The sequence below is a fragment of the Melanerpes formicivorus genome, unplaced genomic scaffold (assembly GCF_026170545.1).
Source record: "Melanerpes formicivorus ecotype bairdi unplaced genomic scaffold, bMelFor1.0.p_v2 SCAF_135, whole genome shotgun sequence".
NCBI lineage: Eukaryota > Metazoa > Chordata > Aves > Piciformes > Picidae > Melanerpes > Melanerpes formicivorus.
The window spans coordinates 707,648-722,715 of NW_027142487.1; the positions used below are offsets into that span (position 1 = coordinate 707,648).

General features: G+C 50.5%; 1 protein-coding gene across 1 annotated transcript; it reads left to right on the top strand.

Annotated features, from left to right (window-relative positions):
* Positions 1 to 1,338: 1,338 nt before the first annotated feature.
* Positions 1,339 to 13,694, top strand: LOC137456735 (meiosis-specific with OB domain-containing protein-like). The gene is made up of 13 exons (XM_068168323.1): positions 1,339 to 1,420; positions 3,307 to 3,364; positions 4,527 to 4,658; positions 5,483 to 5,555; positions 6,520 to 6,715; positions 7,388 to 7,488; positions 9,111 to 9,163; positions 9,249 to 9,344; positions 10,151 to 10,252; positions 10,749 to 10,902; positions 11,583 to 11,766; positions 12,408 to 12,494; positions 13,230 to 13,694. Exons 1-13 carry the CDS (start codon positions 1,352 to 1,354, stop codon positions 13,356 to 13,358), a joined length of 1,434 nt encoding a protein of 477 aa, XP_068024424.1. The 5' UTR covers positions 1,339 to 1,351; the 3' UTR covers positions 13,359 to 13,694.
* The last annotated feature ends 1,374 nt before the right edge of the window (positions 13,695 to 15,068 follow it).

Here is a 15,068-nt window from a genome sequence, read left to right on the forward strand (position 1 = left end):
CTCTGAGGGGTGAGTGAGGAGACCACTGCCTGCCGCAGCCTCTCCAGGCTCGGCAGCATTTCAAAGCCCACAGGGTTTCTCCCTTCCCAGCGCTGCTGTCTCTAACCTGCCTCAGCTGCGGTGTGAGGGACCTCAGCTATCGATGTTTAACCTCTTCTGAGGCGAGGATGTTCACCTGCCTTGGAGGGGCAGCTGAGGTGACTTTGCTGTGCCAGTGGATGCGAATTCTCCCCCAGGATGGGCTGGGGGCAGGCTGGGGGGCTCATTGCCCTGTGACTTTTGTGAGGTGCATTTGGGATGCCTCTCTGTGGGCTGTGTTTGAAATGCCCCTTCAGAGAGGTCACTTTGTTCTCAGGGAGCTGCTTGGCTTTGTTTGGTCTGTGTTTAAGAGAGTATATGTTGTCCCTTCTTTCCTGGTGTGTTCAGCAGGTCATTACACTAATGCCCAGAGAAAGGGTTGGACAATTCCCACACGAGGTGCCAGGTGTAGGGGCTGCAAGAAAAAAGCCATTCAGGACTTGTGTTGTGAAGCCTGAACAGGCACCCTCTGGAAAATGTCAGCAGTTCTCTCATGTTAAAGGTTATCAAGACTGGGACAGCTCTGTGGTTCCCTTTACAAACCAGACAATAGCAAATGGAACCTGGCAATTATTTGCTAAATATCAATAATGCCTCTGAGGATGGCCATGAAATAATGAGGGGCATTCAGCTGGGCTAACAAAACATCTATGGCCTGCTCGTAGCATCAGTGGGGAGGGCCTGAGTGCTCAGGAGCTCCCAGGAATGGGAAGTTGGCAGCCTGGAAATAAATGGTTTGGAAAATACTTTCACAAGCTCAAAGCTTTTCCTCCTCTGAGGAAGGAATGAGCTGGCATTGCAAGGTAGGTTAATATTAAGTCCAAAACCTCAGTTAAGGTGGTTTGCAACCCAACACTTTCCTTTCCTCTCACGTTAAATGACCTCTCCTGTATGAACTGCCTCATTAAATTCAGTTGGACTTCCTCCACAGGAGAAGGAGGGCAAATGTTTTCCTGAGGGCTGTGCTGATGGAGCCACTTGTGCTGCATAAATAAACAAACAAATGTCTGTCTGTGTGTGTGCTGCAGACCTCAGCTGGGGAAGCACAGGTAGGGCAGCGCTGGGCTGTGCAACTCTCGTGGCCCAAACACAAACGGCGAAGAGCTGCCTGCCTCTGATGGCCTGAAATGCTTTCCATTGGAAACAGATGCTACTTAGGGCAAGAGTTGGTGTTAAAAAGTAACTTGCTGTTTCTCACTGTGAATAGCTTGAAATGATTTGTTTAGGTTCAACCAAACAATCTAAACTAGTCTTCTCAAGTTGCAGAGCAAGAATGGCCTACGCCAGCCCAGCCCGGGACTTGGTTGCTCTGGCAGACCTGCATCCAAACCTGGCCCGTCCTGTAAGTCTCATGGACATAGTTCCTTTTGTTCTCAGATGAAATGGTATATGGCTGGATTGTATGACTGCAAAATTATGTAATTGATGTGGATTTAGGGAGTAACAGCATTAGTGTAATTGTCAGATGGAAAGCACCTTCCCTTCTTTGTGCATAAAGCAGCAGAAGGAAAACTGATGCTGCTGTCGTGGCTTCCCTGTGCTGTGGGCAGCTACAGATATTGGCTTGGGCAATTCAGTGCCTGAGAGTATCAGAGGCTTCTTTGTGGGGTTTAAATGGATACTGAATTAGCAAAGGCAGCTACAGAATCAGCTTTATGCAGTCACAATACATCTGGAACCCACAATGCTCTCTCACTGTGAGCCGTGGAGGCGTAAGGCCCAATCCTGCAAGCTTCAGCGGCGTGCTCAGCCCCTCTGGGCTGCATAAGCTAGGCCTGGACCGTTCAAACAAAACTTCTGTGTTTCACCTGGGTGAAAATCTGACAGCTGCATGTCAGGGAGCATCATTTCTACTTGGAGCACAAAGTGGGTTGGGTGGTTGTTGGCTTATAAGGAGCTAAGAATTCTCCCTGTGGGGAGGACAGGAGAGTAGGATGAACCAAAAGCTGAACCTAAATCAGCAAAGTTTTGTTGTTGGCAGACTCAGGCAGCTGTTTGAGAGTGAGTCTGTTGTTGCTGTTGTCCTGACTGAGGACCATCGTCACTGGAGCAGGAGCTGAGCAGGGGGAGTGTGTTGTAAAACTCAGCATCTTTCTCTTGGGAGTTTTAGAGTTGAGTAAAATCAGCAGGTTTGGGAGGTGCAGCTTCATTCCCTGTCCCCAGGGAAGAAGAGAGGCAAGAGACACCCTGAAGGTCAGTCTTTGGGTGTTGAGATGCAGGGTGTGCTGCACTCTGGTTGAGTTGAAATGTGGTCTTTAAAGAAACAAAAGGAACTTAGATAGATCTATCCCCCTGCACGCTGGGGGCCAGCTGGCAGCTAGAAGATGCTCTGTCAGATTGGAAGAGCTGGGAGCTGACGCTCGTCCCCCTCTGTCCTCCTGATGGTTTCCATCCGTGTGGGGTAAGGCAGCTACCTTGCTCCACCTAGTGATTCAAAGGCCACTGGGACCCTCCGAGCCAGGCTCTGAGCACGTGTGGACGGCTCACAGTTACCCTGAGGTCAGGCAGGCTGTGTGCAGAGGTGCAGAAGGCAGCCCCTGTGGATTATTAACTTGTCACATTGCCCCTTGCCAGCTGGGGCCAGCTTGTTAGCTGGGGCTCCCGTGCTGGAAGAGGGAAGTGTGGAGGCTCTGGAAGTCAGGGCACGTGTGGAGCGCAGTAGAAGGATGTGGCACACTTTGTCCTAGAGGACAAAGCTCATTGTCTGAGCTCCCTTTGAGGCTGGCAGAGGAGAGGCAGCTGCCCACAGTTGTGCTGTGGGCTGGGGACAGGATCTGTGTGTCCCCTGTACAGGTGTGTGTCCGTGCTGACAGCAAGGGAAAGCTGTGAACTAAATTCTGCCCAGGCTTTGCCTGGGGTGTGCCAGGGGCCCTGAGTCCCGAGCAGGGAGTGTGAAACAAGACTACTGCTGCCCAGCTGAGGAGAGATGCATGCAGAGCAGCCAGCACCGGGCATGCTTTGGGTGAACTTTTGTCCTCCCCTTGTCTTTCCAAACAGAACCAGATGGGTTCCTTGGAATATTGTTATTAGTCACTCTCTTTCTTACAGGAAAATGGGATGTTTATGTTCTAGTCCTTAGCTCATGTGGTGCTGTGGGATAAGTAGATTAAACTGATTTCCAGTCAGAAATATGTTTATTATCATCAGCAGAGTGCAAGCCCATGAAATCCAATTCATGCCATCCATCTGTGTCTAATGCTTGTTTTCTATCATCTCTTTATTTTCTAGAGTGTAATCGGTGTGGTTATTGGGAAAACAGATGTCAGAGGCTTTCCAGACAGAAAAAGTACAGTCCCTCTTAACTCCTTTTACCTCTTTTTCCTTCCACGGGGAATTCGGTGCCTGGGACTGCACTCAGTGGGTAGATGGTAAACAGAGTGCTTGGTGTAAACCAGCATGGAAGGGTGCCAGAGTAAGACCAGGTGTGTGCTGGAGGAGGAGGGGAGGGCAGCAGGAGTGTGGCTAAACCTTAGCCATCAGAGTTTGCTTGGGGAAACTCTGGCACGGAATTAAGGGTCTGAAGAAGGTCACTGAGTCCAGCCAACAGCTTGAGGCCACCATGGCCACTAAACTGTGTCCCAAGGGGCCGTGTCCACAGGGTTTTTGAGCCCCTCCAGGGACTGGGCGGTTGGTTTGGTCTCTTATGTTCATTCTCTCTTGCAACAGAAATGTCAAGCAGATGCCTTAAGGAGGGGAATAAGTAATTGAGTGCTGAGGCACCAGCCTCATCCTAGCACAGAATTACCATAGAATTATTTTGGTTGGGAAAGACCTGTGATCCTTTGATTCAGAAGAAAATGCTTTAGGTTGGAAGGGACTTTTAAAGCTCATCCAGGCCAACCTCCCTTAGCCAGCAGGGACATCCCCACCTCGAGCAGGCTGCTCAGAGCCCCAGACAACCTGACCTGGAATGGTTCCAGGGATGGGGCATCTCCCACCTCTCTGGGCAACCTGTGCCAGGGTCTCACCATCCTCATCATAACTTTTTTTCCCCACGTCTCTAGTCTGAATCTCCCTCTTTTAGTTCAAACCACCACCCCCGGTCCTGTCCCAACAGGCACTGCTCATGAGTTTGTCCCCAGCTTTCTGACAGGCTTTCAAGTACAGAGAGGCCGTAGTGAGGTCTTCCTGCAGCCTGTCCCTCTTGCGTTAGATCTGTAAGTTCATGAGGCGTTCCCTAAAGTGAAGAGATGTCTCCGCACACGGCTGGTGCGGGTCCCGCTGGGCACGGGCAGGAGCCAGCCCCGCTCGGGAGCCGGCCCCGCTCGGGACAGCGGCGGCGGTGCTGCGCGGTCTGCTGCCCTCTAGCGGCCCTGCCCCGCAGCGCGGGCAGGGAACCCTCGGCGGAGTCTGGGAAAGCCTGGATCCAAATCCCAGCTTTGGTAGATAAACTCTCGAGTGCAGCCAGCTGTGGCGATGAAGTGTGACAGTGCTGTTCGGGGTTGCAGACATCGGGGCCGAGAGATACACCTTCAGCTTCACCATTCGTGACTCACCTGCGTACTTCATTAACGTCAGTGCCTGGGGCAAGGAGGACTATGTCAGATCACTTTCAGAAAGCTTCAGAGTTGGTGACTGTGGTGAGTTGGAGTTCCTTCTCAGCATGTGTCTGCTTGGATCTGGGGTGGGATTTTTTCCCCCAGTAAATCAGTGTTATGTACTTGTGGCTTTGCTCTATTTTCCTCTGAGGACCCAGAAAACATTCTAATTGGAAACAAACTGTTCAGATATGTGGAGTATAAAGAGGAGAGGCAATGAGACCTCAAGGATTTAAACTCAAAACCAGTAAATATGTCAACAAAAGGACCAGATACAACCCCCTGAATGCAGCCACCCAGAACTCACCTATAGTCAATCAATCCAAATTCTTACACTATGTTCAGTCCTTATAAATGATGACAAAGAAGCTCTGTGAGGGACTTTGGTGTTTGTCTTCATTTAGGCATAGTTACGATGACAATTGCTCAGAAAAGCCCAGCAAAACTCTTTGTTGTCTGTGCTCTTCTCCTGTTCTGTTAATACAAAGACTTTGCTGCCTTGGCTGAGAGCTCAGAGCAGATGAAAGCTGCTGGAGAGCTCTGTGTTGTTTCCACTGAATGTCTTGAGGACTCTCCTTAAACTCCTGAGGATCCTGCCTAAGGTGTGGATGCAGCACTCTGGGGCATGGTTTAAGGACCATGGTGGGTTTAGGTTGATGCTTGGAGATGATGATCTTGGAGGCCTTTTCCAACTGAAATAATTCTGTGACTCCACGAGCTGCCTGAAGGGTATGGAAATATCTGTCAGGAGTTACTGCACACTTCTGCTGTACTTAACCTGGACAACAACCACTTTTAAGAGCTCTCTTTCTTCCTATATGGCTATGCTCAGTTTGCTAACTTTATTTCTCCATGTTTTGTTTTAGTTACAATTGAAAATCCCTTAGTTCAGTCCAAGGAAGCAGAGAGGGAAGAAAAATTCAACCCTGTGACTCCCAGGTAAATGTAAAGCACAGCCTGGTGGTTCTCTCCAGGAGGATCAAAATCAGTGCCTGCATTAGCTGGCAGCAGGCAGCTGGTGCGAGAGTTTAGAACTGGTCACCTTACAGAGTTTTACCTTCTTCCTGTGCTCATCCAGGTGTGGGCAAGAAGTCTCAGAAGGGAAGATATTTGTCAGTACCTGGCCATGAAGTAATCATGTGCTAAATGATGCTCTTGGTAACTGACCAGGGTCACTCCTGTTGAGTTTGCTCAGCTAAAGTGATTTGACATGGAGTTGGTTTTTGCCCAAGTCTTTTATCAGACACTTGAATCTCTCTATGAAACTGCAGATCTTAACTTAGATATGTCTTAACCTACCTGAGGTAGCTAAGTTTAGGCTGGAGGTGAGGAGAAAGTTCTTCCCAGAGAGAGCTGTTGGCCGTTGGGATGTGCTGCCCAGGGAGGTGGTGGAGTCCCCATCCCTGGAGGTGTTCAAGAGGGGATTGGATGTGGCACTCGGTGCCATGGTCTAGTCATGAGGTGCTGGGTGACAGGTTGGACTTGATGATCTTTGAGCTCTCTTCCAACCTTGCTGATTCTATGATTCTAAGATGCAGATACTAGGCCAAGCTAAGCTCACACACCTCGTCTTTAGTTACAGCTACTTTCCTAATTCACAGAACCAGAGAGCAGTTTGGGTTGGAAGGGACCCCAGAGGTCATCCAGTTCAACCCCCCTGCTGTCAGCAGGGACATCCTCCACCAGATCACCCATAAGTACAAAGTGCCCAATAAGCCTGCAGTAACACAAGAGTATGTAACTCTTACAAACTGACTTTAGACCAAATTAATCCCAACTTTCCCCCATCTTCAGAGCAAAGAAGAAAGGCAGCAACCAGCAGTTATTTCCTCCTGTGAATTGAGTCCAGACTTTGCAGTGTGAAATGCTGATGGATGTGTTGTGTTTTGTGCACACCCTTTAGTGGCTACAAATTGCTGCTGAGTGAAACTCACTCCGTGGTCAAAGCTTCCTCCGGCTATGACATGGACACGAGGCTGCTTCCCCTGCTGCACCTGCCTGTCAAGGACCCCCAGGATTACTACTCACTGGGTGACATCATGGCAAATGGACAAAGCCTGGATGGAAGGATCCTGAATGTGCTTGCAGCTGTGATGTCAGTGAGTAGAGGAGCTGCAGCAGGCTGTGTTTCTGCTGTCCCAGGGGTAGCTCCACTGGTGCAGGTGTGGCTCTGCATGCTGGCTCTCAGGCTGGACAGCCATTGCTGGGTTGGTTTGCTGAAGCTGGCAGCCACTTCAGCAGAGTCACCACAGCCACCACGTGAGGTTCATCAGCAACACGAGGGGGGAAGTCACAGCCACAGAAATCATAGCACAGAATCACTTTGGTTGGAAGGGACCTTAAAGATCATCATCCAGTCCAACCATTCTCCAGCTCTACCAAATCCCTCAGCACCACATCCCTGCAGCTGTGAAACACCTCCAGGGAGGGGGATTCAACCACTTCCCTGGGCAGCCTGCAGCTGTCTTTGAATGTCTCGTGTCAGCTTCCTCTGAGGAGTAGAGAACTTGCAGACATGCAAGCCATGAACTCTTCTAAATTAGATATGAGACTATTGTAGGAAAATGTAAGACAAATTAAGACTTTGAAATGTGCCTCCTTATCCTGAAGTAGAGTTGCTGCTGTCAGACTTTGAGTGGTGTACAGGTGGGGGTTCTATTTAATGCTGTTTCTGGGGGTTTCCTCTCTTCAACTCTTTGCCACTAAGAGTTTTAGGAGGATAAAAGTGATAACCCAGGAAACAAAGTGACTGCTTCTCTTTCTTCTTAAAGGTTGGGGAGCCAAAGTATTTTATGACCTCAGACAAGAGGAAAGGTCAGAGGTGTGAAGTGAAGCTCTATGATGAAACTGAGATGTCTTTTCCAATAGTATGGTAAGCTCTTTTTGTTTGTTTGGGGCTTTCTTATCCACTAACCCACACAAATCAGTGCAAAAGTAGGCAAAGGCACTAACTCTGACACTGATAAAACACTGCCTTTTAATTGAGATGGATTGACAGTTGTGTGTGACCCCCAGTGCACACTAAACAGGGGCTAAAAAAAGGAGACTCATTAAAGTGGCCTCATTTGTACTGTCTGCCTTATGACTCTGCTGACAGCCTGTGAGCTCATGGATGGCACAAGGAAGCTCAGGGCCAAACAGCTACATTGTTTTTTAATGTGGACATCTGAGCTAATTCAGGAAATGGCCTTTCAAACCAGTCGCAAAGGCAGTGCCCTTCTTCCCCAGGCTAGGCTGAGAGTACAGGAGGAGCAGGCTTGCTTTGTTAAAGCCAAGCAGTGTGCACAGGTGGAATGGAAATAGGTTGAGATTGGTTGGCCATGTTTGCAGCCTGTATCCCTTTGCTGACTGCACCCATCCCCTCATGGGTGTGAACAGTGACTTGCTCCCACAGGGAGTTGTGCAATAAACTCAGGGCTTATCTATCTGCAAGCTCTGGGGGCACCATTTGCCTGGGGGTGGCTGTCCCTTGGCCAGAATGCCCTTTGCTCCCTAGATAGATGCAGCAAGCCAGCACTGCACTGAGTGAGAAACTGCACTGTCCCTCCCTGTAATGCTTACCACAGTGAATGGACACACAAACACGACCAGGCATCAACAGGGTGAGGCTGTCCAGCCCTTCAGCTGCCCCCAGTGTCAGTTACAGAAGCAGCTTCACTGGGAGTCTTACTCCAGGGCTGGCAAGTAGCAATCCAGAGCTGTATCCTTCAGGGCTGCTCAGAAGCAGAGGGGAGGTGGAGTTGCTGTGTGCACTCCAAACTCTGCTTCTTTTGTGCTTTCATGAAGCCACAGCTGGAGGCAAAGATTCAGGAAGTCCTTGAGCAACAGGACTGTGGTGAAGATACTTCTGAGGCCATCAGTGAAGAGGTGGCTGAGCCATGCCAGATGGAAAGGAAATGCCTTAAATCTTTTCCCAGGGATTAAGGGAGAGAGCCACCAGAGCAAACTGTGCCTTGGCAGGGTTCTTGCCATCCAAACTTAGGAGGAGCTGAAAGAGATTTTATCCAGGGACCAGACCATCACATTATCATTTCTGAGGGATGCCACTGACCTCACTCCAGTCTCACCATCCCCACTCACAAGGGTTCCAGTGTTGGAAAGCTGGCTGAACATCTGGCCAGTGACGAGAGCCATCGAGTGGTTCCCTCAGCCCAGGCCCAGCTGATAAGCAGCTCTTTTAGCTGCACTCACAGATTCCTTTGGCCAGGGCCCTGAAATACAGACAGTATCTGCCCCATTATATTCTGCATTGAATCATTTTGACCAATCTAATAGCTCTGTATTCTATCCTGTTTGGCATGGGATGAAAGAGGCCATCCATAAAGCATCCTGCCTGGCTGCAGAGCAGATCCCTGTGGGGGCAGGCAGCGTTCCATTTGCACGTGCACTGACAAAGGAGTTGTGTCCCCTTTGACCACCTCAGCTACATCACTTACTAGTTCAGTAATAAACACTTGGAGTGGTGTTGTGATCCATTCTCTCTCTTTAATGTAGCTGGGATAATGAATCCATCCAGCTGGCACAGAGTTGGATCCCACGAGAAACAGGTACCGTAGCCTGGGGCTCCTGCTGTGATGTGGCTGCTGGTGTGAGCCCTGCAGTAACAGGGCTGCTCTCCTCCTGTCTCTGCAGTCATTTTTGCCTCAGATGTGAGGATCAGCTTTGACAAATTCAGGAACTGCATGACTGCCACTGTGATATCCAAAACCATCATCACAACAAACCCAGGTAGGAGCTGCTGGAGTCTGACTCCAGTATTAACAACTATTATGGGCTAGAATGGAGGCCTGATGACGTTTGCCTGCTTGCTTCAGGAAGCTCCCTCTTTCTTCTCTGTCACCACTGGCTTTTGGCTTCCACCTTTTTCATTGTCCAATTACTTTATTTCATGGAAGCAGCCTCCCCACATCTCATCCAGGACTAACAGTTGCAGTCCAAGAGCCAAAAGCAGCTCTTGGCTAATTCCAAGAGGTGAGATGTTGGTACTAGGAGAATAAGGACACACCTCAAGTACTGAGGGCAGTGTGGTGCCCCTCGCTCCAAGAAGGGCACTGAGCTGCTGAAGCCAGTTCAGAGGAGGACAATGAAGTTGGTTCAGGGCCTAGAGAATAGGTCTGGTGAGGAGCAGCTGAGGGACCTTGGGTTATTTAGTCTGGAGAAAAGGAGGCTGAGGGGAGACTCCCTGAAAGCAGGCTGGAGTGAGACCAGTGTTCACCTCTGCTGCCCAGTAATGACAGGACAAGAGGAAATGTCCTCAGGCTGCACCACAGGAGGCTTAGCTTGGAAATCAAGAAAAATTTCTTTGCTGCAAGGGTGGTCAGGGACTGGCAGAGGGAGGTGGTGGAGTCCCCATCCCTGGAGCTGTTGAAGAAACCTGTGGCTGTGGCACCTGGGGACAAGGTTTGATGGCGTTGGGGTGACAGTTGATGGCCTTGGAGGTGTTTTCTAACCAAACCAACTCCATGATTCTGTGCAATGCTGCTGCTGATTAACATGCTGCATGCAGTAAGAACTTTTCCACATGCACTCCTCAGAAACAGCAGAAGCAAATGCTCTCTTCAGCTTCATAAAAGACAGTGCATGCTCAGGAGCTCTGCATGACAGGATGGACGAGCAGGCAAAAGATTCCATCAACTGTAAGCATGGATCCAACCCCTCGGCTTTACCTACTGAGTGTCCTTCCCAGTGCAGCTGCAGCAGCAAGCTCTTGCTCTGTACGCTCACCAGACCAAACCTCAAGTCTTGCCTGGCTGAATGCTTAGAGTTTGGACTGCTGTTAGTGGGACCACCCCTGACCACTTATTTCTCTCCAAGGCTGGTGACTCTGCCAGTTGCAGCCTGCCTGGCACAATTTGAAGAAGTACTAAAACTGGAGAGGGAAAGTTCTTGCCCAACACCTTTCTGGGGCACACAAAGATTAAACATTAGCTATTTTTCTCCCCTGACTCCCCTTTGGCTTTATTTCTTGCCCCTAAATGATGAACCTGCTTCAAAAGGAAAGTCTTGGGGGGCCTCTTCTGGTTGTTTTAGCTCAGATCCTCTCCTGTTGATGCCCTGAATCCCCTTTTTGTTGTTGCTCTTCTGCACTGCTGCTTTCTCAGACACACTTAACATGTCCTTTCAACTTTTCAGTGGAGACTATAGTTGATGTTTACACTGTGGAGCAGCTGAAGGAGAAAGCTTCCCAGAGTGATGGCAAACTGGAGCCAGTCTATGGCATTATCTATGGCTACCTTTCCACCCTGGACATTGATGAGAACACATCCAAAGTTATTCGTAACAGATGGTAAGCAGCTGCCTGCCTCACGTTTGTACCATGCAGTGCTTCTCCCTCTTCTCCTGACCCAGATCAGACAGGACACTACCTTAGTCCAGTTCCAGACAAGGAAAAAAACTCCCCTGGAGAATGCCATGTGGTTTCCTCTTGTGTAGGCTTAGAATCAGAGGATGGCTTGGGTGATCACAGGACCACAGAATGCCAGGCTGGAAGGGACCCCAAGCATCCCCTGGTCCAAGTCTCTAGGTGACAGCACAGCTGAAACGATCTGGCCCAGCACTCTGCCCAGCTGAGCCTTAAATCTGCCCAGTGTAGGGAAATCCACTGCTTCCCTTGGGTGATTATGGGTTGTAAGGGACCTTAAAGATCGTCTAGTCTGATGGCCCTGCCATAGGCAGGGACACCTCCTGCTGGCCCAGGTTGCTCAAGGCCACATCCCTCCCAGCTTTGAACACTTGCAGGGTTGAGCACTTGGATTGCAGAAGCTGCAAGGAAAGGAGTTTGCTTTCTGGAGGCCTTGCTCTCTCTGAGTCCAGAGGAGAGCAGAAGACAGAGGCCATCTCATCCCAGGCAGACTTAAGAATTTAGAAGATGGGAAGGCAAAAAGCCTCTTGGGAAGCTCAGCCTAGCAAAGAGCTTCCAAGCAGGGGGAACTGCAGGGCAGCACTAACTCTCTTCTGCTGTTTCAGCTCAGTTTGCCGCTTCGTAGTGAGCGAAGGGTCCAACACCTGCACCTTCTGCAGCGAAGTCTCTTCAGATTCCAGACCAACCTTTGCGAGCTTTGACATCCTGGTGGATGTGACAGATCACACAGGCACTCTTCCCTCCTGTTACCTCTCTGACTGTGTGGCTGAGGAAACTCTAGGCTGCACAGTAAGTAGAAATGAATTGGAGTTTATTTGACTGAGGAAGGGGAGCAGTAAGTGTCGATATGTGTATGGGGAGACACTGGAAGTGGTTGCCCAGGGAGGGTGGGGATGTCCTCTCCCTGGAGGTGCTGAAGGCCAGGCTGGATGGGCCCTTGAGCAAGCTGGGCTGGTGGGAGATGTCCCTGCCCATGGCAGGGGGTTGGAACTGGAGGAGCTTTAAGGTCTCTTCCAACCCAAACCATTCCAGGAGTGAATCTATGGAATGGTTTTGTGTGTGTGTACCCTGGTTCAGAGAATGCTGTGTACCAAGGGGTACACACACACACAGAGGGTCACCAGTCAAAAGGTAGAAATCAGTAGCTGCTAAGAAGAAGAATCCTGTTGAGTGCAGAAGTAAAGCCCCTCTTCAGCCCACCACCTCTGAGGACACGTTGGGAATTGCCTGTCTTTGCTTTCCAAACACTCTGTCACTGGTTCTGACAGTCTGACTTGCCCAGCACACAGATCACACCAAACACTACCTTACAGCACAAAACCACAGCTCTGAAACGTCTCAAAAGATGCAAGAGGCTCTCTTCATCAGCATTTTGCTGTGGAGGTGCTCTAACTGCAGGCTGAAGGACTGCTCTGTGGTGCTATTAACAGGTCCATGAGTTCCTGGCTCTAGCAGAAGACAAGAAGACTGCTCTGAAGTGGCAGCTGCTTCTGGAGCGCAGCAAGGTCTATTTTAAGGTTAGGGTCTGATGTTCATTAAGCCCCTGGCTGGTTCCCATTCAGCAGTGTGTTTAGTACTGACAAACTCCTTGCTGATTCTGCTGAACCCTGAAAACTGAGGATTAGCTTTTGTACCTACTCTGAATCACAGAATTGGTGTGGGGGGAAAAGACACTGAGTCCAACCATGAAACCAATGCTCCTAAATCTACTGCTAGACCATGGCCCTCAGCACCACACCCCCAGGCTTTGAAACCCTTCTGCTGGGAGGCCAGGCTGAGAGAGTTGGGGCTGTTCAGCCTGGAGAAGAGAAGGCTCTGGGGAGACCTTCTGGTGGCCTCTCAGGACTTCGAGGGGCCAAGAAGAAAGCTGGAGCAGTGCCTGCTGTGACAGGACAAGGGGTGCTGGTTTAACTATAAGACAGAGATTTAGACTGGGGAGAAAGATGAGATCTTTGCCCCTGAGGGTGGTGAGACTCTGTTCTGGGTTGCCCAGAGAGGTGGGAGGTGCCCCATTCCTAGAACTGTTCCAGGGCAGGCTGCTCTGGTTGGGGCTGTCCCTGCTGACTGCAGGGGGGTTGGAATAGATGGGCTTGAGGGTTCCCTTCCCACCCAAACCAGCCTGGGATTCCATGAAATGAGGTAAAATTTGTATGCCCAGAGCTTCCAGTGACAGCCTGTGTGAGGCTGGAAGAGAAGACATTTCCAAGTGCCATGCAGCAGTAAACACCAAACCCCCTCCACTCTTTTTACAGGGCACTTTGGCACCCAGCTGGAGAACTGGGCTGAAAGTGAACCTTCTGTCGTGCCAACTGGCAGACCCTAGAGAGGCAACTCAGAGCCTGCTGGGAAAAGGGACTGGGAGCAAGAGACTGCACCATTAACAGCAGCCAGGGGAGAACTCCCCTCACTGCACTCTCAGCAGTGGGATGCTGCTGCTGCTCTGTTGTGCTAAGTATGTTCTGATGGTAAGGAAGGGATGTGCTTTGCTGACCCCCTGGAGGGAGCTTCTCTGCTCACCTCTCAGGTGATTGGGCTTGAAAAAGCATTCTGGTGCCTCAGCTTCAGAAGAATTCCACTGAATTCAGCCCTTTGCAAGGGAGGTGGAAGCTCTCTTCACTCAGCTTAGAATGCATGACACCATCAGAAACCACAAGCAGTGTTCAGTGTCTGTAGGGTTTAGCCACTGGTTTTTTCCTGCTACTTTTGTGTTAATTAAAACAAACAATTAAAGACCCAGTTTGAAGCAGTGCCTGGGGTTGTGGTGCAGGTTGTGAGCCCAGATGTGGCCCTTGTGGCAGCTGCAGAGGTGTGGAAGTGGCTGTGGTGTTTGCAGAGCTGCTCCTCTGTAGGGCAGAGTGAGTCTGATCAGAGCAGAGATCAGTCACCAGGGACCTCTGACACCCAATCTGAGCCTAGAGGTGGCAGAGGAGAAAGGACTCTTCCTCCCCCCGGAGAGCTGCTCTCAGCAGAGCAGAAAGCGCCCCGGGATGCAGGTCCTGCCTTTCTGCACGTGTTTGCCCTGGGGTCTGATCTATTTGCTGCCCTTTCTGTTCTCCTGCAGCTGACTGCCCTGGTCTGGTTTCATTTTCTTCCCCATCCCATCAGTCTCTCTCCCTTGTTTCCTTTCTCTTCCCTTGGGGAGGGCAGGGGGGTTCTCAGGGAGCTAATTGGATGATCTTCCAGCTCCCCTCTAGCCCAACCCACCGTAGGAGTCTACGTTCACTTTCATTTTCCTTGTGTGATTCACAGTGCCCTGCACTATGCTGCTCTTTCCCAGAGCTGCTTCTCTGGGCTCCAGCAACTTGAGAATCACAGAACTCAGGCCCAGACTGTTCCTGGTGGCTATGAAGAGCTCCTCCCAGACATGGGAACGCTCAACTCCGGTGCTCGCAGGTGTGGAGACGAACAGACTCCATCTGCTCTGGCTCCAGCTCGCCAGCTCCGTGCAGCCTTTGGGGAGGGGAAGTTTTGATGCTGGCTTCTAATGGCTTTAATTACATTTCACAGCTTGCTCTGTCACTCCTTCAGACTGAAAGAGAACTTTCTGCCGTGCAAAGTGGCAGAGAGGGTTTGATCAGCCGGGGTCTGGCAAGGGGCAGTGGCTCAGCGCGGCTGTGAGCAGCTGGGAAGGGCTGGGGACTCTGCCTGCTGCCCTGCACACCGCTGCAGGCAGATTGTTCTTAGCTGTAGAGTTAAAGCAGTGGAAGCAAGGACAAGCTTACTGGTGACCTTCATCAGGGAGCTGCTTTCCTCTTCATCTGTTGTATTATTTTACTTTTAGAAGAGTGTCTAAAGCTCAGATGAGGAAAAGACTAAACAAATACCTGCCAGCATCTGCCACCTTGCCTGCTGCACTGTGCCCCCAGAGCAGGACAGGCAGGGGCAAGGAACCCTCTGACCTGTGCACCTGAGGAGTGCCACAGAGGAACCAGGAAACTGATCTGAGAAGCAATCTTAGGACACCACAGAACTGTTTGGGTGGGAAGAGACCTTTAAGATCATTGAGTACAACATCAGCCCAACACCACCCTGGCCCCAGGTGCCATGGCCACAGGCTTCTTGCATGCCTCCAGGGATGGGGACCCCACCAC

Coding starts and splice junctions, on each gene's coding strand:
- LOC137456735 (XM_068168323.1), top strand. CDS start 1,352: ATGGCCTACGCCAGCCCAGCCCGGGACTTGGTTGCTCTGGCAGACCTG. Junction 9,345..10,150: donor CATCATCACAACAAACCCAG/GTAGGAGCTGCT, acceptor TGCACTCCTCAG/AAACAGCAGAAGCAAATGCT. Junction 11,767..12,407: donor AGGAAACTCTAGGCTGCACA/GTAAGTAGAAAT, acceptor TGCTATTAACAG/GTCCATGAGTTCCTGGCTCT.